This window comes from Thunnus thynnus, chromosome 10, assembly GCF_963924715.1.
Source record: "Thunnus thynnus chromosome 10, fThuThy2.1, whole genome shotgun sequence".
NCBI classification, from domain to species: domain Eukaryota; kingdom Metazoa; phylum Chordata; class Actinopteri; order Scombriformes; family Scombridae; genus Thunnus; species Thunnus thynnus.
In genome coordinates this window covers 22,909,151-22,935,954 of record NC_089526.1, presented here as the reverse complement: position 1 = coordinate 22,935,954, position 26,804 = coordinate 22,909,151, and the positions used below count along the sequence as shown (strand labels likewise).

General features: G+C 38.5%; 1 protein-coding gene across 4 annotated transcripts in view; it reads left to right on the top strand.

Annotated features, from left to right (window-relative positions):
• The window catches only part of dnah5 (dynein, axonemal, heavy chain 5), a 109,183-nt gene that overhangs the window by 72,869 nt on the left and 9,510 nt on the right, over positions 1 to 26,804 (top strand). For all 4 annotated transcript variants that reach the window (XM_067602122.1, XM_067602119.1, XM_067602120.1 and 1 more), the window contains 15 exons: positions 1,635 to 1,770; positions 2,204 to 2,385; positions 2,904 to 3,038; positions 4,165 to 4,320; positions 7,310 to 7,492; positions 11,075 to 11,179; positions 11,590 to 11,728; positions 12,028 to 12,142; positions 13,578 to 13,768; positions 16,065 to 16,186; positions 18,571 to 18,720; positions 21,288 to 21,533; positions 21,677 to 21,896; positions 23,417 to 23,622; positions 24,309 to 24,512. In XM_067602122.1, coding sequence (XP_067458223.1) covers positions 1,635 to 1,770; positions 2,204 to 2,385; positions 2,904 to 3,038; positions 4,165 to 4,320; positions 7,310 to 7,492; positions 11,075 to 11,179; positions 11,590 to 11,728; positions 12,028 to 12,142; positions 13,578 to 13,768; positions 16,065 to 16,186; positions 18,571 to 18,720; positions 21,288 to 21,533; positions 21,677 to 21,896; positions 23,417 to 23,622; positions 24,309 to 24,512 — 2,490 coding nt within the window. The remainder of the gene's footprint in view (positions 1 to 1,634; positions 1,771 to 2,203; positions 2,386 to 2,903; positions 3,039 to 4,164; positions 4,321 to 7,309; positions 7,493 to 11,074; positions 11,180 to 11,589; positions 11,729 to 12,027; positions 12,143 to 13,577; positions 13,769 to 16,064; positions 16,187 to 18,570; positions 18,721 to 21,287; positions 21,534 to 21,676; positions 21,897 to 23,416; positions 23,623 to 24,308; positions 24,513 to 26,804) is intronic.

Below are 26,804 nucleotides of genomic sequence, written 5' to 3'. Positions count from 1 at the left end.
TTATATAACTGGACATCTACTGAATTATGATATTAATTTAGTTAAGTCAAGTTTTGATAGCACATGACAGTTATAACATCACATTTATTATTGTTTATTATGCATCACATTTTTCTTTCATAATTCACTTTCTATTCCATATTATAGTTTGAATTCACAAGGTTGGTGCATTGTGGTTTATTGATTCAACTCATAGCCTGGAACAATGAGATTTCATACAGTATCTCACCTTATTCCTGTCATCTCACAGCAGGAAAACACTTTCAGTATTTCAACCACAGGCTAAAACATTCTGTGCATGTATAGTGAGTGGAAAAAAATGGAAAAGGTGACCTTTAAAAAAAAAAAAAATAAAAAAGTCAGATGGCCTTACTGAGCTAAAGTTTGTCACAACTATCTCGACCTGCATATTAAGAAAGGCAAACGTAGTTGACAGTTTCCTAAACTTACGTTGTCATGACAACAGTGCCATCTGATGCTATTTATGATCAGGATGCTATCTGTGTTGTTTCTTAGAAGTAGGATGGATCAGTTTCATTAAGGTTTGGTTTGATATTGATGTTTTAACCGTCACTATAATCATACAGGTAATACAGTTTTATCATATCACAAAGGTGGACGCTCTGAACATGACCTAAAGACTTGTGACAACCTGCAACAAAAATGGAAAATGGCTCACTGAGTGTCATTGACCCACTTGAGTTACCCAAATATCACTTTTTAAATGAATGCAACTAACCCTAGTGATACACTGGTGTGTGTGTGTATAGGTTTGTGAGTGTGTCTTCTGTGTTTGTTTTTCATCATCAGCACTCTCTGTTCTGTGATGAATAACAGCAACTTAATGAAACAGTATGTGCATCAACATCAACTGATTAGGAAATCTGGACAGCTCAAGTTGAGTCTTTTTATAATTTTGTGATTAAGACGCAGAGCTGTTCATCTCCGGGGGCCAAAAGTGAGATTAAAGGGCTCGCAGCAGAAGCGTTTGAGGCTCAGACAATGGCTGCTGACTTTGATATGCGTCTTAATTGCAAGAAAGCCCGACACAGACAGTCTTTATTGATGAAACAGATGTTATTGCTACTGGGTAAACAACCTCATTATTGCCTGTGAGCGGTTGATAAAGAGATGGTTGTGATAAATGGCTTAAAGGTGCTGTTGACCTCTTGGTATATTTTTAAAAGGAAAACTAATTTAGACAGTCAGATAGGATAAACAGGCTGACAGGAAATGCAAGCACATTCATCAAAGGGTGGGAGGCTATCCCAGCATTCAGTGGGTGAGAGGTGGGTGAGAGGAAACTGAAGGACCTGAAGGAAACCCGCACAGTGGTGGAGAGAACATGAAAGTCTTTTTTTTATGTCAATGAATCAGTATTGTAGTTGATTCACCAAAACCTTGAGTCCTATTGGACTGGGATTAAAGACCATCTCAAGTCACAAAGGACACTATTACTTCGACAGTGATATGAACATGTACTCTTTGTCCATTTACATTTACTTGATCGGTATAAATACGCACAGACAGACAGTTGGATGTATGGTTTGATGAAGAGACAGCTGGACAGATGCTGAGGGCAAGCAGACACATCAACCTACTGACCTGTTTATCTGCCCTCCCTCCCTTTTTAGACACTGTTGGAGGACGCTGAGCGCTGCAGACACAAGATGCAGACAGCTTCCAGTTTGATCAGCGGTTTAGCTGGCGAGAAGGAGAGATGGACAGAACAGAGCAAAGAGTTTGCTGCCCAGACCAAGCGCCTTGTTGGTGGGTTACAAAGCAAGCTTTAAAACTTATTCAAAAAGATGCAACTTAATAGGCTCTATGATTAAAAAACATGGATTTGCAAATGTTATTTGAATAAAACACATAAAATTCATCACCTTTGTTGGATGATTGTGATAAAACAAGAAGGTATACTAGTCTATGGAGTATTATCCTGGATGCTCATTCCCAACAATGTGTTTTAAATGCCACTTTTTGATTTGTGACTAATGAGAAATGTTTAATTAGTTGTATGCATTTTAAGGATTTTGTTTTTACTCTACTAAAATAACCTGCCACACCATTGCTTCCAAAATGAGCTGTTTTCTGATTGTGCTGGCATTACTCAAGATCTAATTAGTTGCTACAGTTACACATAATGTGCAGGGTGTCTGTCACTTGCACATGAACCAGCAGCTTTGTCGTCTTGTTCCAGGTGATGTCCTTCTGGCCACAGCGTTCCTCTCTTACTCCGGCCCTTTCAATCAGGAGTTTCGTAATCTCCTGCTGAGTAACTGGCAGCGGGAGTTGAAGCTGCGTCGGATCCCATTTGGCAACAACCTCAATCTGACTGAGCTGCTCATTGATGCGCCCACTGTCAGCGAGTGGAACCTGCAGGTCGGTAATCTATGTCAGTAACTAACTGCATCAGCAGAATGTTCAGTGTAAACTGAGATTAGGTCATGTGTATAGCAAGTGTGGTAGAGAGAGAGGGAGCAGGTGTGTGACGGCGGCTCTCAGACCGAAGTATGAAGTTAGCTGTGAGCATCAGTGCAATGTGTGTACAGTTTAGGCTTTTTGTCAGTGAATAAATGCTCCTAATGTAGCTTTTAGAGATGTTTCTGGTGGAGCGATATGTCTGCCCGCTGAGCCCCGTTACTCAGCAGGAGTGATGAGTGAATTTTTAATCCTTAATTACAAACCAGTTTGCCGTCTCTTTTCCATGGATCTGACACCCCGCATCTCTGTTCTCCATATGCCTGCTCACCAAAATTTTGCTCTGTGCTCGATAAGAGTAGTTAACGTTATGGATCTGATTTGGATTGTGATATTAAAGATAAGATAATAATGTTAAACGGAACATGATACTGTGATATTGTTGCACAAAACACAGACTTTTTTCTTTATTCTTACAGGGGCTCCCCAATGATGACCTGTCCATTCAGAATGGCATCATTGTCACCAAAGCAGCCCGCTTCCCTCTTCTTATTGATCCCCAGACGCAGGGAAAAATCTGGATCAAGAACAAAGAGGCCAGGAATGAGCTGCAGGTATCTGTACCTTTGCATTACAATATGTTCCTGAGTATGCTGCTTCTACATTCTGTAATGTATGATGAGGAAAAGACAATAATTAACACTATATGGTTCAATCACTTATTTTGCATAATCAGCTTGCCACAATATCCAAAACCCACTGATGACTTAGAGTATGTTGAAGTCTAACAAATTGTTGATTCCACTGGAACCAAGTGAATTTTACAGAACGTAAAATTAAAACAAAATAATGGTTCATAAATACTATATTTGACTCAGCTACTGTACCTTATGTAAGTACTTCAATGTCATTACTTTTTTGTCTCCATTTGTAACAATGCACTTTACAATTTAACAGTTTTCTCATACTTATCATTAGTGTTTTTGTAACATGAAATTCGAAGATTTGGCAGCCTCTAAAATTTGCTCCTCCACATTGATTGAAATAAAGGTACTAGATTCTCAGTTTCTGTACTGTTCTGTTTGCTCTCAAATATTTTCCCTTGTCCAACATGCTTTTCTGCTTCAGAATTATGCAGGAGTAATAAGAACAGCCAAGGTCACTGGCCCTGTTAGGGGCAATCTCTGGGATGAGTAAATGCATTCTGCAATCCTATTATGAGTGTCTTGAAGACACATCTCCCCAAGCAGCGAGCAACTCCTTCCACAAGTGACCTCATCAGACCAGACCTGTTTTTATTTTTATAACATTTCCAAAAATGGATCATCTTAAAAAGTGATGTTTTATTAGCTTGACTAGTCACAATTCCCTGACAGAGGTTTTCCTTGAAGGAGGGAGAAGTTTAAACGTGTGTCTTCTTCATTTGACTGAATCAGATGCATCTCACGGCTTCCTTTAAATGAGCCAGTCTTTTAGAAACAATGTGAGTATGGTCAGTTGGTTAAGTGATTACTTGGTAAAATCAAAACATTTGTCTCTATTTACTTTTGAGGTTTGTTCTCATTTAGTCCACATTAATGTCAGTGATCAAAGAAATAGAATAAAAATCTCCAATGTGTTCATGGGCCTTTGATCAATCAAAGAATGCTTCAACCTCTTAACTGCATTACTTGATGAGATCACAAAAGTAACATTTTTTTAGATCTATCTAGTAATACAGGTTCCTGTTTCTGTTCCCAGATTACCTCATTGAACCATAAATATTTTAAGAACCACCTGGAGGACAGTTTGTCTCTTGGGCGCCCCCTATTGATCGAGGATGTAGGGGAGGAGTTGGACCCTGCTCTCGACAACATTCTTGAGAAAAACTTCATCAAGACTGGCTCCACTTACAAGGTAATGTAGCAGAATAATCCTCTTGAGACCTTCTGGTTCCTGATTTTGCTTTCTTTTTTGTGCCTCTGTTCGAAGAGCGTGAAATGGGCAGATGTGTTTTTTAGCGCCGGCTGGAGGCATGATGGGACTTGGCCAGTTCCTTCCTGCCATGCCAACTGTCACACCTGTACAGACACAGGTTGATAAGGGGAAAACAAACCTGCTCACTGACAGAGTTTGACATGTGTAGGGGAGCTTCAAGTGCTGGCTGGAGGTAGAAAGGGTCTTTGGTTCCTCCAGCCATGCCAGCTGGAACACCTGTCCCGAATCAGGTAAATTGTCTTGGGACAGATTAACGTGTCCTCAGTCACTGACTCATAGTCACTCACAGTGGCTGTTTAACTGTGTAATTTCTTCCTGGTTGTCTGGAAATTCAAAAAGCCTTTTTTTCTTTTTATATTCTTTTATTTTGTTCTTTGTATAAATATCAAATTCCTGCATCTCCAGCTCTTATAATAAAGTCTAATACTTTATACTTCAAAGTGACCTCTCTTCACTCTATGTACTGTAGATAAAAAATAAATCATTTTGAGCTGCACTGACAAAAATGTACTCCTTCAGTGCTCTTTCAAAACCCACCAGTAGCCAACAAACATATTTCACAACTTAAACCTCAGACCAGGGCCAAATGCAGAAACATTTTTGATGACTGCTGCTGTATATTGAAAAAAAAAGGGCTTTGGGGTCTCTATGTTTAGGGAGAGGTGTTACTTATACTTTAGATGTTTGCTCTCCAGCATTGGAGACTCAGGGATCAACTTCTGTTTCGAAGAGAACTTAAAATATCAGCCATTTTACAGCCATTGTTTCACCAAATGAATTAAACTCAACAATTACCTGAATTAATGAAACTACTGCTGTTAAAAAAAGGTTGATGAGAGCAGTGGTAATAATGGGAAATGGAATTGGTTCAAGGTGATTTAGTGATGAGGTAAGTATTTTTTGCAGGTTATTTCATTTAAATATGTAGTGTATTTCTGTGCTTTGGTTGGTGTTGTTTTGAGTTAGAGAGAGTTTTTTGGGAAATGAAAATAACATTGAAATACCCATAAAAAAACAAATTAGGCCTTAAATACCCACATAAGTGGGGTCATTTAATTAGCATTTAAAGTAGTTTCAAATGAAATCTAATACACAAACATGATTTTCTTACATTTATTTACATCAACAGTGCTCAAACTGATTTCTACACTGGCTATTGTAATGAATGAGTTCATAATCAGAGTGTGGCCCATAAACAAAATTACATCACACTGCTACAGAGGGTCTCACTGGCTTGTAGAAACTGTTAAAATGTTTCTGGTTGATAGGAAGTGAAATCCAATATCATGCCTCCTCCCTGCTTGATATCTTTTGTTTTGCTCTTTTCATTTGTGGCTGGAGGGTGAAAACAGACCACTCTCTGTCTCAGTATTCTAATTTCCTGTAATGTACTGTTGGAGTTAGATGTTTTAAATTTGGAAAATTGCAGAGAGCAGTTTGAATGGTTCTCATTTTGTCAGCATTTTTATTTGCTAAAATGACAGCCCTGAAGCCAGCTTTGGATGTGAATTCTGAGTATTACTGGAAATATAGGATTGTGCATGACAAGGAAGCGGTCGGAATTGGTCTCTCTGCCAATAAATTGGTTTGAACTTTCCAAAAAGGATTTTTATTGCATACATAAATGTGTGTTTTTTGTGTTGCTAGTACAAATTTAAGCAATAATTTCCACAAAACACAATTGAGAGGGTCAGTTGAAATGCATTCTGTTTGTGATCTTTTCTCATCCAGATTACCATCAATGTAAGTTACAGTTCTGTACATCTCAGCAAGAATGGATTGCAATACTTCTCACACACACACACACACACACACAAACAAATCCAAATCGTACAGACAATAAGAGGTTACGAGAAAGAGGCAGAGTGAAGGTCTGCTTGCAGGCATTTCTCTCTCTCTCGCTCTCTCTCTCGCTCTTGCGCTCTCTCTCTCTCACTCTTGCGCTCGCTCTCTCTCTCTCTCTCTCTCTCTCTCTCATTATCGCCTCTCAATGGTGCCTCTCAGCTATGGTTGAGCTGGTTATTCAGCAGTTGACACCGCAGCTGCCTCCCTCTATCTCACACATGCATCAAACAAACAAACAAACATGCATGTACTTACACACACACATACACACACGTATATACTGTACATATACATACAAAACATGTCATACAACTGCAGGAATACATGCACAAACACTTATACCCCACGGTGATTGCAAGTAAGCACGCGTTACATCCAGACAACACATTCAGCCAGAAGTCTCTCGGCTACCTAATGAGAGACCCAATTAGAGGTGTCTACGCTCTCCCTCGTGCCTCCCCCTCCCTCTCTCTCTCCTGAAAAAGCTTTAATTTCTATTAATATCATGGTGTGAGGAGGAAGTGAAGGTGTCTGCAGACGACAACTCCAGGGACAAACTGGCAGATGGATAATTAGAAGTTATACCGCCATGAGTAATTAAATGATGATCAGACCAAAAACAAGCACACATGCATACACATGCACAAACATATACATGCACAGGAAATGTTTCTGAGCAGCTGTAAAAGCAAAGCAAATTTTTTTTCACTGCCACCAGGACACCTTTATCATGTTTGTCAGGATGGCTTATTCATACATTTATATAGACTTGTGGTATCTGCTTAAACGAGCATGACTGTCATAACAAATGTGTGACTATGTGTGATGTTATTTTCTTCTTCAAGCAGTTTAGGGAGGATTTGGCCCTAAACTGAAGTACACTGAAAAAATTTCCTCCCTCCACTAGTTCCTTCATACTATAAATTTACTTTATGCACCTCTGCATGTGTATAATACATTTTGTATTTGCATTTGCATTTGTGCTTTTTATTTCGGTATTATGCTGATAATATGATTGATATGCTGACTGATAATAAAGATGTCTCTGTCTTCCTTTTCACAGGTGAAAATTGGTGACAAAGAGGTGGATGTGATGAAGGGCTTCAGGCTGTATGTGACCACCAAACTGCCTAACCCGGCCTATACCCCCGAGATCAGTGCCCGCACCTCCATCATCGACTTCACTGTCACCATGAGAGGACTGGAGGACCAGCTGCTGGGCAGAGTCATCCTCACAGAAAAACAGGTAAAGTTGCTCTCATATAAAATAGTAGCCACTATAGACCTTATACATACTGTTTAGATATATATTTAAATTAAGTTATACAGTACTTTTATTTATTAGTTGTTGCCAATTTACTTGTTTAAATTTCACCAGATTTTAAGGGGAGGGATGAAACTGACTGAGAGCAAATTGCTTGGATCCTTATGGTTCCTTGAAAGGCCCTTGAAGAACATTTAAATGCAGGCTCTCAACATCTCTCCCTAATGTGTACCTCATCTTCCCTCCCTAGCAAGCACAAACTGTGTGACACTATAACTAGGAGGTTATTATCACCCTTTGAATATTGAACATGGAAATTATTACGGCATTTAGACACAGGCAGTGTGAGGGAAAAAACCACACACTCAGAAATAGTGCACATAGGCCTTATGTACCAACACTAAATGCAGCATGCATACAAAGGATTTGATTCATTCATTCTGGGTGATAGAAATGCATTCTACATGCAGCCAGTGCAGTGGACACATTGATTGTGACTGTGAAAAGACTGGTGCTACTGTAGGCTGGCTATTTTCCTTCCAGTAATGGCTGACCCTGAGATGAAAGATGCCAGATGGGAAAATTGGCTTGTTATCTGTGTACTAAATATGGATTTGATCATAATGGGAGCTGAAGCTACTATATCAGCAATAAAACATGCATCTTTTCTGCTCATGTAGCATTCACAGGCCCAATAACATTGTTCTTTCTTTGTTCATTCTTTCACTTAATGTCACAGTTTCCTTGTGAAAGCAACTTTCAGCTGCAACTTCTACATCTATTTTTGTAAGCTTTCAAAATAATTCACTTGTGGGCGTTCTGGCAGCCTACTGGTTAAGACACATGCCACATAACCATAACATAATGCTTGCGCTTCAGTTCTGCTGTTGCGTGTCATATTTCCCTCTCTCTACTCAGGATTCCTGATAAAATAAAGGCAAAAAACGCCACAAAAAAGTATTTAAATTAATTTACACACTCATTTACATGGTCACCACAAGAAAAACCTACTGAGCTTTGAGCCAAAATTACAGCACAAAATAAAAGATAAGATGAATCTTTCAGTCCCTCCGATTTCAGATTAAAATCAGTTGCTGTAACCACACAAAGCTTCACAGTGGAAATACTTTACTGAAGAGCCAACACACTTTCATAAAGGCTTACATTTCCCAAGGGTTTACTGTGGGTGAGTGAGGTTTTGGTTCATGCGTGCTACTGGAGGAGTACAGTCCCTCTAATTCCTGGAGTGTCAGACTGACATTCAGGGCAGTGGCACTTATTACTGCTGCTTGTGTTTTACTTTGTCACCTGAGTGCTAAGGCAGGGTACAGTATTTTCTCTGCTCACTCTCTTTATATTTTCCTCAATGCTCAGTGGGGCCCAGGGCACTCTGCTAAGTCATATTTGTCCATTTATCAGCACTTTTTTTTCTTTAGCAAAAAAAATCATAAGAAGAGCATATGGTTTTGTTTTGAATGTGGTCTAATAAAACACACAATAGCAACACAACTGGTTTAAAATGCATCAGTTTTACGGTAGGTGTAGTAACTTGGTAGTGACAACATGTAATGATGATGTTTGCTGGGCCGTCCACTAATAACCATGCTATTGTGGACTTTGGTCTGAAAAAGACAAATCCTACATGCACTTTACTTTCATCTTGATCACTCTCAGACTGTCAGCATGTAAACTTATCTATTAACTTGGTATATCATTATGGAAGAGAAAGATCTAAAAGCCATTTTATTCGCTAATCAAATTTATGTTCCCATGCCTTTCCTCTAGAACCACACTACAGCTTTATAACCTATATAATAATAATAATAATAACTTTATTTATGTAGCACCTTTCAAAAACAAAGTTACAAAGTGCTTTACAATAAAAAAAGATAATACAAGTAAATAAGATCCAAAACATGAGATATAAACCAGATAAAATAATTTAAATAGTTACAACAAATACCATCAGTTAGGAAAAGCCAATAAAAGTGACTCTTAAGAAGAGATTCAAAAGAAGATATTGAGTTTGCCTGTCTGAGATCTCATGGCAGGGAGTTCCACAGCTGAGGGGTCCAAACAGGTGTAATGTGGTCGCTTCTCTTAGTACGTGTTAAAAGCCTGGCAGCAGCGTTTTGTATCAACTGCAGTCTGTGTCTATGTTTCACCTGCTGATACCAGAATAAAGTGCATTGCAATAGTCAAGTCTAGAAGAGATAAAAGCATAAATGACCTTTTTTAAGTCTGCCAAATAAAGGAATGACCTGATCTTGGTTAGCTGTCTCAGTTGGACAAAGCAGGACTGCACAGGAGGAGGAGGCATCTCCGAGCATTATAAGAACCTGTTCAATAGATAGGAGATGAACCAATCCAGATCCACATCACTGATGCCAACATAGTTCTTCAGATGGCTGATTAAGACATTATGGTCCACTGTGTCAAAGGCTGAGCTGAGGTCAAGGAGTATTAAAATGGGGTCTGTACGCCTGTGTTGGCTGAAAGCAGTAAGTCATTGGTGACCTTGACCAGATCAGTCTCAGTGCTGTGTAGGGAGCGGAAACCAGATTGAAACTTTTCAAAAATTGGATTGTTATTCATAAAAGAAATCAGTAGAGCAGAAACATTTTTTGATAAAAATGGCAGCTTGGAGATGGGTCTAAAGAGGGGATCAACAGTGGCATGTTTATAATAGGAGGAGAAAATATCAGTAGATAGAGAACAGTTAATAATGGCTAAAATATCTGGACCAACTATCTGAAATACAGCTTTTAAAAACCAAGTGGGAATGCAGTCTGAAAGGCAGGTGGATGATTTTGAAAGTGCACCAGTGCGTTTCAGGGTTGACAGAGAGATTTCACTGAAGTGGGTTGATGTTGAAGGTGGGCAGAAGTCAACATCAAGCTCTCTGAATTCAGTTTTAAAGTTCTGCCAAATCTCCACTGTTTTATTACAACAGTAATTAAGAAGTTCTTCACATCTCTCTGGGGAAGATTTAACTGGCTGGCTAAGTGGGGGACCAATCACAGAATTTACAGTTTTAAAAGATTCTGGGATTATCACTCTATTTAGCGATCAGTTCAGAAAAATAGGAAGGCAAGGATAGATAGCAAGGAAGACACTGAGTTTGTCCTTTTTCCATTTCTGCTCTGCCTTCCTGCATTGTCTCTTTAAAATCCTTAATTTTTCATTCAACCATGGCAGAGAAGTAAGTTTCAACTTTTTATATCTGACTGCAGCAACAGAATCTAAAATATTTGTGCAGGAGCTGTTAAAAACACTGACAAGCCAGTGAAAGCAGGAACAGAGAAGGAATTTAGGAGGCAGGAGGGAATCAGTGTGATGGGTTTGGGGCCAGGAGAGAAGAGTGAAACCTGGAAGAGCACTGCACTGTGATCAGAGATGGCAAAATCAACCAAGTTCACATCATCCACACAGAAACCATAGGAGAGCACAAGGTCAAGTGTGTGCCCTTTGTCATGGCTGTGGTGCTTCACTTATTGGAAGAAGGGCAACAAACATCATATATATATGAGCATGTATATGTTATCTGTGTTTTCATGATCCCAGGAGCTGGAGAAGGAGAGGACAGATCTCTTGGAAGATGTAACATCTAACAAGCGAAAGATGAAGGAATTAGAGGACAACCTCCTCTACAGACTGACGAGCACACAGGTGAGGAACCACATCTCAAGCTGTGAAATATCAGAAGATTTAGAAGTGATGAAAAACACTGTCTTCAACTGAATCAGGGATTAAGGCATGTGAAAAAAAAAAAAATCAGTGTGGAGCAGTAGCAGTGTACTTAGCTACTTTTGTAGCTTCTTTTAATGTGTTCAGAAATTCAGAAATAATGAGAGAATAGTGAGAAAAAAAGAAAAAAGTATGAAAAATACATTTGACATTTGCTGGCAAATATGCACATCTGGATTGCCTTAAATTGCATAAATGAGGTCAGTCAATGAAAACATACATTTACGTCTGTTACAGCTACTTCTGAACTCCGTTACCATGGTCATTCCATTGGTTATGTTTCCATTTTCATTCATTTTCTGATGTAAACTTACAAATATGCCTCTTTGTAGGGATCACTAGTGGATGATGAGAGTCTGATTGTTGTTCTTGGCAACACCAAGCGCACAGCTGAGGAGGTCACACAGAAACTACAGATTGCTGCCGAAACTGAGGTGCAGATCAATGCTGCCAGAGAGGAGTACCGACCTGGTAGGTCATGACAGCTGGCTCAAAGTCACATTTTTGGTCATTTTCTCTGGTCGGTTACAATGTGCTAGCCAAGGTTCAATCCCACAAAACTAAAAGCTGATACATTCTCAATTTGTGATTGTGCTCAAGCAATGAAACACGGATACTGTCCAAAAGAAAATTTCTTCACCACACACATTTCTTTAAAGTAGATTTAGTTCATAATAAAATGCCTAGGTGGTGATCCATGCTACATATATTAAAGTTAACAGACATTTTTGTCAACTTCATCACTCATCTTGCAATGTGTCTTTTTTCAGTGGCCACCAGAGGTAGTATCTTGTATTTCCTGATCACAGAAATGAGTATGGTGAATGTCATGTACCAGACCTCCCTGAGACAGTTTCTGGGACTTTTTGACCTTTCTCTAGCAAGGTAAGAATCCTTCGGCACTGCTCTCTTTAATAAATGTTTTTTTTTGAAGTATTGTTCCCAAATATGAAATTACTTTCTATACAGCAATGATATCTTTGTTTCAATTGCATGCATAGAGTTCCTGTGCCTATAACAAGTAATCCTGTGCAGCTCCATGTCAGCCTTTGCTTTACAAAGCCAGCCCACGAATTCTGCTCCTCTAATTATAGTTTGCAAAAGCTCAATGGGGAATTTCAGTGGTTTATTGGCACTGGCAGCTGGTCCACTTTGTAAATGACTGAATTAGATTGTATCTGTGATGCTACAGTATGTCCGACTTTCAAAAACTCATGATTTCCAAAATTGGCAACATTATATAAAATTTGAATTCAGTAGGGCTGTAGTCAACCAAAGAAAATCTTGGTCGACTAAAATCGTACATAATCTTCAACTAATCGATTAGGTGGTTCTAATCTAGCCAGGATGCTCAGATCTATATCTTTTTTTGTTTGTTTGTTTGCTGTTTTGTTTCTCATGCAACTTCCACCCGTTGATTAAAATCTAGTCTTTGCAACAAAAAGTAGTTTTGTGCAATTTTCTACCTAAATTAGACAAAAGAAGGGTTTATTTTGTTGCTTCTATCATATGTATATAAATATGTGACAAGCTGTGACGAGATGATTGTGACATTTGTAATTTGAAGCTTTCAGGATGATGTGGAGAAGGTGACTCTACAACTACATCTCTGTAGCTGAAGCAGAGCTTTGTGGTTGAAAATTTAAGAGATAATGAGATAAATGGAGACTTAGGCTTAGTATCTTTTCAAATCCTAAAATAACACAAACACTTAACAATAAAGTCCAATTAAATATAACAATAGTACAAAGATGGCCTGAAGCATCATAGAGTTGAATTAACAAATCTCTTTGACACAGAATCAACAAATATTGAACAACAACAATTAGCTTCACAAAAGTATTTTAGTTGTAGGACATTTAAATTGAATTGCCTTAAATTTTAGACGTGTTAAACTCACTATATCCACCTCTTGCATATAAAGGCCTCATTTACACTTTGTATTCAAAGTACGGATGAGGTAGTGAATCCTCATGATAAATGTAAAATACATCAAATACAATGATATTCCATTTTAACCAGCGGATCATTGATTCGCCAGCTCCAACTAATTTCATGTCAAACAATGTACAACTAATTGTCAACAACGTCAATATGTCCAATGACCTTAACGGCTAGAGGAAGCTCTCAAAAACTGGAATGCTCTTTGCTCATTAGACTAATCAGCTTGACCATGCTGTGATCTCTAGTCTGTATTTGATTGTGGAGAAGTTGTTAATATTAACATATGACATTGTAGCAGGAGCTCTAACGTGCTAATGAGCTGCATATTTGACAGGATTTTATCTGTGGTATCTGTTATCATATTCTACTTAAACAGGTCCTCCAAAAGCCCCATCACCAGCAAACGAATCGCCAACATCATAGAGTTCATGACCTTTGAGGTGTATAGATATGCAGCACGGGGCCTGTACGAGGAGCACAAATTCCTTTTCACTTTGCTGCTGACGCTGAAGATCGACATGCAAAGCAACAGGGTCAAACACAAGGAGTTTCTCACGCTTATTAAAGGTAAGAAGCATAATGGCTGTTGTTTGATTGACACGTTTTTTTTAAACGTGCAGTATCACTACAGTGAAAATGAGAAACATATCGCTGTTAACAATATTCTGGTGATAATAGAGTGGACAGTAAAATCAATGGATCTAATCATCTCTATTAAAACATGGTATAATTGTAAATAGTATTTTATGTAATGAACATTTCTGTTGAATAGATTGTGAGCCATACTTTAAAAGTAGCCTATGAAATGTTTGAAAACACAGACCTACCTGCAGTAGCCTTTTCACATGCTGATAGTTGTTATATTTATTTGCTTACATTTACTTACCATGCTGGTCATTTTAATGCTTAATCTATTTGATATTAAGAAATATGGAAATGGCTCAACTTTCATCAGTTTCTGTGATTGCTGGACAGTCTATATAAGTAGTGGTGTTGGTTAGCATGTGTATCTTTTTTTTTCCAGCTGCCAGCAAATTCAAAATTTTTACAGTTGCCAAATATCTTAGTGTTGTGATCACTTTCATTTTTGGTATTATAGCATTATTGTGTTAGTGAGTGTATCTCTAATGAGATCAACCACAAACATTATCTCTGCATGATCTAATCTGCAGCATTTCATTAACTCACTGTCATTCAGCATTTGGAGAATATATCTCCTCTTTGTCTTTCTGCCATTTTATCTTCTGCTTAAGAAACTCTTAAGCATCATAAAAGTCCTCCTCCCTACTCCTAACAGTTTTTACACCTTAGGAGCTCTCTGAAGGGTCAAGATGCTTTGTGAATAACTTTTATCTTTACCAGGATCTAGTCTCAACTGTAACTACATAATTCTAATAATTTTTCTTAGAATTTCTTCACGAGGAGCGACTCTTTTTACAAGGAAACTTTATGAATACGGCCCCTGTTATCTATGTTCACTAGTTCAGATGAAAGCATGGATTGATTTTTGAAGTTTTCCAGTTTGGTGCATTCATCTGCCACTGGAAAGCTCCAACATTTGAAATAAGGGAACTGGCCTCTGAACATCATTTCATTCATGAACCGTGTTGGCAGAAAATCAAACTGAAAACAAAGCACATAAGAATGTGTGAAAAGAATATGAATTGGACAGCTTCATGGATTAGAAAGAAAATGTGTTTAATAACCTTTAAAAAAAAAAAAAACAACCATCATGATCATTGTGACGAATTACCCAGAAAGTTTCAAAATACTGCAGGTTAATTTCCCTACAGTAGTAAGAGTAGGTGTAGCAACTGTAGTGAAATCAGCAAAACATGCAAACATAATATGTGTTCACAGATCAACTCCCTGATTTTGTTATTGTGCCAAACAGTTCCCTCAATTCCCAAAATTCTTCTAAGGTCATTGTTGATATTTTTTAAAATCCTCTATGAACTGGTGAGTTTCCAACATCCACACTGAGTGTAGAAAATCAGAAAATATGAGAATATATTTTTTAGAATTACATATTTACTGAAGTGGTCAGCCATAATGTCTATATTGTCGCTGATCCTTCACTTATGTTTCTTTTACCAGTCCGTTATGTTTCTGCTACTGAGAGTGATTTGTTGTGTTAGTACCTAGAATGTACATTGGATCTGATTTGACCTTGCAAGAAAGATAGTGACTGGCCTACTAGACAACCTATCTAGTTGTTTTTGTACAACTGTGACCCACCAACAGCCGCCCGGTCCTTTGATAAAGTTAAATATGAAATTACCATCCATTTTCTGTTAGCTGATTTTTTTTAATTTATTTATTTTTTACTGTATTCATGATTTATTCAGGGGAGGTGGATTTTTTTAAGCTCATCTCAAGGTTCACACACACATTCCAAAAATATTGGTACTGTAGCTGTTCACTGAATCTGCGATATGGAGCGCTCCTCACCGCAGGGATAAAAGCCAGCTATGGCAACAGACAGTCTGCTACATCCATGCAGCTTCACCATCTGTCAGCTTCGACCTGCTGAACATGGACTCACAATGTGACTTTTGTGTATATTTGTGAATACTGTGTTGGTATGTTTATTTGTGTTTTTGCATTTAAACATATTCTTTTGTACAAACTTTTTTTTTTTTTTTAAATAAACTTCACTTAAAGCCACTTTTTCCATAAAATACTGAAAAATTACAGTAACAGTGCTATCAAGCAGCATCATGATTTAGTGATATAATATTATGGTTGGGATTTTGTCCATAAACATTACAGAAGGGAACAGATCAAATAAAAAACTAGCAGATGGAAACCTTTTTTCACTTTCACAAGTGTGTGTGTATGTGTGTGTATACGTGTCATCCAGGAGGTGCATCACTGGACCTAAAGGCTTGCCCTCAGAAACCAGCTAAATGGATCCTCGACATGACCTGGCTCAACCTCGTAGAGCTCAGCAAACTCTGGCAGTTCTCTGACATACTGGATCAGGTACAACATACACATACATACACACACACACACACACACACGTAAACATGCACAACTTTATCAATTTAGGCATGCCCTGACAGGTGTGTGATGTGAGTTTTTACCCACAAGGACTTTTATCTATTAAGTCTGCAGATAGTAGTGCTCACACACACACACACAGAATCACCAGTGGTCTCTAGGTGCTTATTAAATATTTTTCACAGCTCTCCCTTGCTCTAGTAAGCATGTCAATATCAGTCTCATCATGTCTCGCTTCATCTCACTCTTATACACATCCACACACACACACCCATCACGATGGACTGTCACTCATGCACAAATACATACATCCTTATGGGTGACTGACAGGCTGGTGGCTCCCATGGAGGGAAAAGCTCAGTGCTCTGTGAAATGAGCTTAGTTTGTAGAAACTTCTAATCAATCACTTTCGGTTGAGCATGTGCTCACACACACACACACACACACACACACACACAATTCTTTTATTTCTTCACATACACTAATACACACGTATATTTTTGTATAGGTGATTAACAGGGAGAGGTGGATTAACAGTTCTTTGTTTAATGAAATCAGTCTTGCAAGAAGAACAAGGAGAGGACAGGATTGTGCTGTCAGTGCCCCTGCCCCCCAGAGAAAGAGACAGACACATGTGACTCTGTGTTGCCACTTCAAACGCTTGATGCAGAAGCGCTTAAACCGCACTTCATTTCACACCTAAAACACACAAACATCACATTCAGGCATCCATTTTAGCCAAAAAATGTGGCTCAAAAACATCACTCATATCCCCAGAATGGCACAGAAATTCAGCGGTTGAATGTGAATGTGTTACACTCTCGTCTATCAACAACTACTGTTAATGTGCTCTTCTGCAAAGCACTAAACCCTTTAAATTCTTAAGTGGAGCCGCTCAGTAGCTAATATCCAAAGACAAGCAGCTCTCAGCTGGCGATGTGTTTAACTGAATGTAAAGCAGGTGGTCACTTCAATTTCCCTGGATTAACACCTGTCAGAGAGGACACTGAATTTCAAAATGATCCACACATCTATTCAATTTATATATATAACATAGTTATATAACTTATAGCTCAAGTAAAATAGATATAGTATCTTCTGTGAGCCTGATGAAGATGAAAATTCAGCTCTCTGTAGTAACCTGATTTCTTAAATGTCATGTAAACAGTGAACCTGCTTTCTTTGATAAAAAGATTAAGATAAACCTTATTAACAAAGATATATTTCTGTTGGAGGAACCAGATTTTTTTTTTTGTCCATGTACTGTATCTGCTCTTACAGGGTCTCTAAAAAGGTTTTACATGCATATATTCCTGACAGAGACTTCAGAGAGGGAAGGCATCACTGTGACATCAAAAGGAGTTTTGAAAGAAGTGTCTTTAAAACCAAAATAAGTAACTCAAAAACCAGACTAAAACTGGACCAAAAAACAAAATTAAACAAAAAACAAAAAAACACATGCAAACATATTTTTTGCCTTTCATTAGTCCAAATGCAAAAACACAAATACAAACATGTTATATATCACTACCATATATCACTAATACACTTAAAATATATCATGTTTGTTTCCAAAATATGGGCAGGAGGAGAATTGTGATTACTGACCAAGCTGCATGTAAATGTCGGTTATACAGTTACCAGGTTATTGTGGTGCATGTACTGTAAATGTGATCTCGGATATCCTGCTTTAACCTCATTTCTTCCAGTAACATGTGTGTATGTAAACACAGTGATTAACAGGCTTTGTCATGTCACGGGATATTTGCATATGTTGAGCTATCAAACATTCATAGCATGTCCTGGATGTGCATGGTGTTTACATGGATTTACTACAAACTGCTTTTCAGGCAATTAGCGCTAAGTGCAGTACGTCAAGTGTCAAACCAAGACCTCATGTTTATAATCATCTGAGTCACATGATGCAGATGTGTGTGAGCCTGTGAAATTATTCCATTTAATATCTATAAGCTAAATTCTCTTTACAACTTGTGTTTCAAAAGGGACGATAATGCTAATGAGCAGCACCCACACATGCTGTGCAGATACAGATAGGTGCAGAAAGCCACAAGTTCGTCATAGTCCTTAAGCACATTAGGACAATTTGGACAATTTGTGCTGTGCATCTAGGAGAGTGCACAGTGAATACATTTCAATATTTAACAGCAACGTAGGGTACATTTGATCTTTCATTTCTCTTCTCTTAGCTTTATGCTAATGATAGATTTAATTCTGAGGTTGCTTTGACCAGTGGTATGTATTAAAGTGCTTCTTTCTGCATCATGTCCTGCCCAGATTTGTATTTTTTTTTAAAAATCTGTGTGTTGTTCCTGTGTCAGAGCTGTTAACACTTTTTCTCTCAGATAAGTCGTAATGAGAAGCAGTGGAAGTCGTGGTTTGATAAGGAAGCCCCAGAGGAGGAGGTGGTCCCAAACTCCTACGACCAGGCTCTTGACTGTTTTAGACGGCTGCTCCTTATACGCTGCTGGTGTCCTGACAGGACCATTGCACAGGTTAGAAATGACACTGTAGGAAATAGAAAGCTCACCGTTAATTACTGATGTATGTGCATTTTTGCTAATTAAGGACTTATTTCAAAAATGGGAGTTTAAATGTACAGTATTATGTAAAATCTGATTACATAACCAATATTAGGTTTCTGCTGATTATTATGATAATGAACATACAGTATAGGTGTTGATAATCCAATTATCACAGTTCTCATGTTGCATCATAGTGCATTTGCAGCAGTATGATGCAGTGGTTCTGTAACATATGTAGACTTTAGTTCAAATAAATGAGCTTCAATGAAAGGAATACAGCAGAGAAGCAGCATATTCATAATTAAATGGTCAGGGCTGAAAATGAGATGCTGCTTTACTTCAAAACGACGCTTATTTTAATGAGACTGGGTCCAGTTAAAAAAGAATTTAAAAAAATCTCTAAATCTACAGTAATATCTCCCTTGGTCAAAGCTTTCCTTGAAGGGAAAAGTGGCATACATTTAGTTAAACAGCTTTCTCAGAAGCTTACTGAGCCTGAATATCTATAATGGCTAATGGACATTCACTTTTTATTGATGGGTAGTTTCTTGGTCTACAGCAGAGAGGCCTGAAGACTAATTTATTTTGATTTATTTTATTGAATGGGACCGTGTGCAGTTTGAAACATTAAAGATGTACTGCACCAGAGTTAGCTTGAAGCTAATTTGCATCTGTAGTCCCCAACAAAAAACATACAAAAAAAACATCACATACACCCACAATGTCAATTAGAAATAATGTAAAGTAAACTCAGCTGTGTGACTCAGTGGTCACACAGCTGATTGGTCTTTAGTACTTGTTTCAGTCTGGTCTTCAATGCATTGATAGAACTACAGTTCTTCATATCATCAGGTAGGGCGTTCCACTGAGTTGTGGCTTTCACAGAGAAAGCTGACTGCCCAAATGCAGTGCGACGAAATGATATGGTACAATCTTTTATAGGGGACATTCTGGAGGATCTAATAGAATTTACTTAGTTCTTAGGGCCAAACCATTTTAAATTTTATAAACTAGGCACAAATATGAGAATAATCTAAAATTCTCAAAGCTCAGTAAATTGTATTTCTCCAGTGCGCTACAGTGAAAGAAATGCATTTGCTTTTTGTTTTTTTCGTTTTTAAAGTTTGTTTGTATAAGGACTCAAAAGGTTTTATGGCTGTTTCTCCAGCCTGCCCCCAACATGTGATGCAATAAGACATATGGGAAAGAATCATAGCATGCATAAATATCTTGGCTGCGTCCAAAGAGAGACGGTTTCTAATATATCTAAAATTTGCTAAGTTGTACTTTATGGTTTTAACCTTTTTTTTAAACATGTTTCTTAAAGTTCAATTTTGGATCCAGTGTCACACCAAAATATTTAAAATCAGTAACTATGTCAATGTTTTCACCTTTTATGAAAATATCAGCATTAGGGGGTTGTACCATAGTTTTAGAGAAAAACATACCCTTTGTCTTGTTTACATCTAGACTCAGACATGATTGATCAAGCCAATGTGTAATCCTTTCCAATGTGATTGTTAGCTTAGCAGCTCGGCTAACTCAGCTGTTTTTGCATGTGTGTACACAACGATGTCATCTGCATACATTTGTAGTTCTATATCATGACACTGTTGAGGGAGATCATTAATATATAGGCTAAATAAAAGGGGACCTAACACTGACCCTTGTGGAACACCGATTGTGCACTTCATGTTACTGGACAGTGTGTCACCAACTTTAACACATTGTCTCCTATTAGATAAATATGAAGACATCCATGCCAGTGCTCCAGATGAGAAGTTAAATTTAGAGTTTCGATTTTAAAACATCATGATTGACTGTGTCGAATGCTTTATGCAGATCTAAAAATACAGCACCAACTACCCCTCCTTTGTCAAGTCTTGATTTAATTTGCTCAATTAAGTGCAAGGTAGCAGTTTTGGTGGAATGATTTGCTCTAAAGCCAAATTGCATACAATGTAGACCAAAATTGCTTGTATTAAGAAATGTTGTCAGTTGTTTAATGACAACTTTCTCACCAACCTTTGAGAGTACTGGCAGTATACTTATTGGTCTGTAGGTACTGGCTTCAAGTCGGTCTCCAGATTTAAAAATAGGCGTGACAATGGCACATTTCCAGTCATCAGGAAAGGAGCTGTGTTTAAAAGACAAGTTAATTAAATAAGCAATAGGGGGAGATAAAATATCTTTGTGTGATTTGACAAACATGGTGTCAAATTGGAAAGCATCTCTACTTTTGGAGCTTTTTAAGGAGCTGATGCACGCACAAACAGTCCAGCAGTTGTCCCCCCCCCCCCCACAGCAGTCTTTACTGTTGACTGAAAAGAGAAAGAGTAAAAAATCCTTTGAACTATTCACTCAGTATCCAGCCCTCCAGAAAGTAAATTTATTCCAATATTTAGTTTTAACTCGGCCTGCAATGCTGAACAAGTCTTTCCACTTGTGTTTAGTGTTTTGCATTATGAAGCAGTAAACAAACATGACTACTTGCCTCATTTCTTTAACCTCTTTCTCTCCCTCCTCCTCTCCTCTAGGCCCGTAAATACATAATGGACGCAATGGGGGAGAAGTACACTGAGGGGGCGATTCTTGACTTGGAGAAGACCTGGGAGGAATCAGACCCGCGAACACCTCTCATCTGCTTCCTGTCAATGGGCTCAGATCCAACTGACTCCATCATCGCGCTGGGGAAGAGGCTGAAGATTGAGACCCGATATGTCTCCATGGGACAAGGACAAGAGGTCCACGCCCGCAAGCTCCTGCAGCAGACCATGGCTAATGTGAGTCAGTGGTGTGAAGTTACTGTAGTTTAGGCATAATTTGATGTAGCTTACAAAGATGTTTTTGGGGATTTCTTGACAACATCCTCACCTTACAGTCCTTGGTATAGATGATGACCCTCACTATCATTAATTGTCTATAGGGTGGCTGGGCCTTACTCCAGAACTGCCACCTGGGTCTAGACTTCATGGACGAGCTAATGGACACGGTGACGGAGACAGACTTTGTCCACGACAGCTTCCGCCTGTGGATGACCACAGAGGTCCACAGACACTTCCCCATCACCCTGCTGCAGATGTCAATCAAGTTCACCAATGAACCACCTCAGGGGCTCAAGGCGGGGCTTAAAAGAACTTACGGAGGTACATTAGAGCCAGTTTGGTTCAGTTAGTCCACTTTAATGTAAAACGTAGTTAACCAGAATTCGGGATTTACCCATTTACAGAGCAACATGAGAGTGGTGAGGCTGTGCTAGGAATGAAGATGCACACATCCTGTCCTCAATCAATACAATGCCCTGATCTGAAAGCGTTGCCAGGCATAAATATGGAGGAAATTAAGTAAAACGTCAACAGATTGATCCCTGGTTTATCAGTACAGGGGGATCAGATGGGTGTGTGTGTGAGGGAGAGAAAGAGAAAGTAACACAATGATGAGCATGCAGAATAGGGCGTCTTATTATTCTTGATGATGTATATATGTGTAAACCCGTTTGTAGATGTACACACAAGCTCACATATAGACCTTTAGTCAGTCACACAATCAATGACTAAAGCAGTACGAATGTGTCCTTGGGGAAAGTCAGCAAGAGAAAAGATGACAAACATCTGTTTGCTGCCTAATTCATTGTATTTTACGCCTACGTACCAAAAGCCTGTAAGGTTCTTGAAATTTTAAACAAGCTAAAGTATGTCGTTTTGTGTGATTATTCAAAAAGAGGGAGAAAGAGAAGAACAGTTAATATGTATAAACCAGCTGTCTTTGCCTGACTCATATGGAAAAGGGATATGTGAGGTTCCTGAAGGGCAGCTGAGAGTCTGGGTATACGCTTATCTTCAGCTCTTGAATCCTGGCTGCAATTGAAAATGGCATTTCTTCATGAGATTAGGAGTAATCACACATGTTTTGGATGGTGCATTCAGAATATTCCCACATTTGTTTAAATCAGTTCTTGTTTTGCTTATGTTTTTCCAATTTTAGGTATCTCATTTCACAAATAATGTAACACTGATCCGCCTTTATTTGGGGGGTGACTGTCTGTGAGGCATATATCACTTATCACTTATCAAATATAGTCTTTTAGAAAATAAAATAGCTGATGATAATTTCTATTTAATTATCATGTAGATTAAAAGCGAGAAGTTTACTTCCACCTGGAGTTTTCAATCACTTCATGACACTCTTATCCTCCTGAGCCTGGCATAATTTCCCTAACTTCATTAGAGTTCAGCAAAGCCCTTTGAGAGGCTGCCTGTCAGAGATTTCCCAAAAGAGAATTGCCAGCTTGCATTATGCTAAGTTAAAAGTGTGCCTACAGTATGTGTGTCATACCTGGAGTTACGGAAATTGCCACGGGTTAAGATATTTAAATTTTAACTCAGGAAATATGTAAGAAACCTTTGCTCATTTAGATCAAAAGCACCTTTTATTGCTCTTTGATTTTGTTTTTGAAAGGGGAAACTGCACTTATATTTGTTCCAGATGTATTTTCACTATGCCCTCCAAGTCTGCAATAGTAACAGTAAGAAAACTTCTGTAGCTGAAAGGCTTTGGTTTGTAGCTCCAAAGGTCGATGGGACCAAAATCATTTCCTTGCAATTGCAGTCCTACACTCCAGTTGGAGGGGGCTGCTGATGTGTTCACCCATGTTTCCCTTCACCAGGTATAAACCAGGACCTTTTGGATGTCAGCAACATGGTGCAGTGGAAGCCAATGCTGTATGGAGTCGCATTTCTCCATAGCACTGTACAAGAGAGAAGAAAGTATGGCCCTCTGGGCTGGAACATCCCCTATGAATTCAACCAGGCTGACTTCAACGCCACAGTCCAGTTCGTTCAGAACCACCTCGATGACATGGACATCAAAAAGGTAGGAGACATCTAAAATACTCAGTGTTCATTCACCTAGAGAGTGGGACAGAAAAGGTGAATATTCAGTTGAAATAGTTGTGAATGCTTAGAGTTTCAGTGTGAAGGTTTACATTGCTGCATAATAGGCTTCCAATGGAGGAATATTTGTGCTGCATGTTGTAGTTCTAGTGCCTCGATCACAGTTTTACTCTTTCCAGTTTCTTGTAAAGCAGAAAAAAACATGTAATGTAAAAATGTAAGTACTGTATGTATTTACAGCTAACCTTATCATGATTAAAGTATGTTGTTATATTCTGTGTACTGTACGCATGGTGTGATATAGTGTACTGTATTAGATTCAGGAAATATATAGGCCTACCTTTTGCAATGTGGCAGCATGGCAAGGTTTTATAAATTGAATACATGTGAGAGCATTAAATGTTCCTCTCTATTGCTAAAGTTGACAATTAAAACTAACCTTTATTGTCACAGTCTCTGTCATACAAAAAGTAATTTTCTAAGATTTGATCATTTTCATCATCTGATAAGAAAGACGTTTGTCTCAGGACACATTTTATTAGTAGAAAATCACAATGACAGTGGTCGCATCCAACTTGTATGAATATACCAAACAGAAACAATGACCACAAATTTGAAGATTAAAGATTTGATATCATCCTGTATCACTATTTCCTATCCCCTCAGGGTGTGTCATGGAACACAGTGCGATACATGATAGGAGAAATTCAGTATGGTGGCCGTGTGACTGACGACTATGACAAGCGCCTCCTGAACACCTTTGCCAAGGTGTGGTTCAGTGAGGACATGTTTGGACCTGCCTTTAATTTCTACAAGGGCTACAGCATCCCGAAATGCTCCAGTGTTGACCAGTATCTTACATACGTTCAGGTGAGTCACTCTCGAGTGGATGGTGGGAGACTGATGGTGCATCTGGCTTCAACAAATAATACAACGGGTTTAATGGGACATGTATGACTGAACATGTGGCTGCAAAAACGTCACTGCCAGATCAGGGCAGCTGTCTTGAGGATTTCATGTTCAGCCCGATCTTTCTACATTATTGTGACAAATCTGCTCCAATCTTGTGTTGTTGCCATTTGTTTCAGATTTTCCTACACTGTCAGCTTTCAGTGACATCCCAAACAGTGAAAAAGCAAAAAACTGAACATATGAGGTTTCTACAGGATGCTGACACACTGCTCTTGTCACATCTAGATACAGGCTGCCATGTGTGATTTTATATAAAATGCGAGCATACTCATTTTATTACAGATTATGTATGATGTATTAGTGTGCCTGTGTGCTTAACTGGTGGGTTTGTGCATTTGCGCTGTGTGTGTGTGTGTGTGTGTGTGTGTGTGTGTGTGTGTGTGTGTGTTTGCCTGCGCCTGCGTGTGTATGTCTGGGGGCATTTCCTGAGCTAGTTTCATTAAAGCTAGTTTCATTATGATGGATGTTCAGGGCTGCCAGGCTCAGCAAGCTTATTCCTCTGCACCGCCTCTCAAATACAGAATGACAAACACAGCCTTGGAGAGCACACACACACACACACACACACTCTCACACACACACACTCACACACACACACATACACCATGTACTCACAAATTTGCTAACAAGCCTTCTTTCTCTTTCTGTCAGACACAAAGCCACACACATGTTCACACTTTTCCCACACAGACAAAACACAAGAGAACACAATGTGTCCCTGTGTGTGTGTGTCCACACGTCTGCATATTTAAATTAAATGCAGACAGACAGGAACAAAGCTAAAATTCCCTGAGAGGAAATAAATGACCACAGCGAGGGACAAAGGCTATTCTGTCCAGCACCCTGTGTGACTCTCTCTTCATCACCTCATATTTTTCTCGGCGTATTAGGCAGGCTCTCTCTTCATGTTTGACTCTATTTGAATGCGCAGTGTGATTGATGTTTCAGGGATAAACTAGTCTGTGACAACATAAATCTCAAATGTCTTTTTTTTCTCCATGCAAACTCAACAAGCACAGACGTAATCTGATGATACGTAAACAAAACAGTCTGTTTCAGCCGAGGAGAAATCAGATTGTGTTTGCTTAAACGTGCTGACATGCAAAAGATCCATTCTGTGTTCTGTCATCACATTCATATGCTAATTGCAGTTTCACGCCTTTGCACCATTCTTGATGTGTTAAAGGTGATTAGAGGTTCCCCTAAAATAAAACTAAGCTTGCAACATATTAAATCAGTCTTTGCTTTTGCTTACGTGACATTGATCATAATAAAGCAGCCATTACAAAGTGACTTTGTTCTGAATTTTCCAGTTTTAAAAGGAACCTCATTAGTCACACTGCAGTAACAGATGGTCTGTCTTCCTGTCATCATAGAGAAAGACCCTCATTGCAAGATGTCTTTGAACCAATTAAACACAGTTTCAACTCAGTGACTTTGATTGGCACGTTTTCAACATCAGCTCACTTCTTCAGTTACTTTTAAAATTCAACCAACCCCATTCGAACAACTTCGGCCCTGATTTTAATTCAAAAACCTAGAACCCAATTCAAATGTCATCAAGGAGAGACGTACTGTATGTAACCCCTAATATTTCAGCAGTACAGTGTAAATATTCCATTCAGCTTTTTCACAGTGGATTTCTTTAAGCCACTTGACCTTGAAAAAAACAATTGATCACATCATGTTGAAGGCATACTTCCAATTTGTTGCGTTATTTATCCTGTGAGTTGGAAAATTGGTATTGACTGCTGCAGAGCTCCTATCAGAGTCACCAGGTGAAGTTATTTGCTTCACAGTGCACACAAAGATATAGATACCTATATTACTAGCTGAAAATATACACAGAATAAGCACAAGTATTTCTTCTCAAAACCTCTAAAATTTCACTTAAATACAATAAATACTTTATGGAAAAATATAACAACTACCTATAGAACATGCCATCACATGTTGAAAATTGATTAGATAGTAGTAGTTACAATTTCCGGTTTCACTTAACTCAAGATGTTTGAACAAAGATAGGCTTAACTTAAATAAAACATAAATATAGTGAAAATCAAGTTCTCAGTGTCACCATCCAATAACAGCTTGAGATGGATGAGTGTCAACCACAGTAATACACTTGCATCATCTATGACTTCTGTTCAGGCAAGTGCCATCATAATTAATCAATTAAGGCTTTAGTTC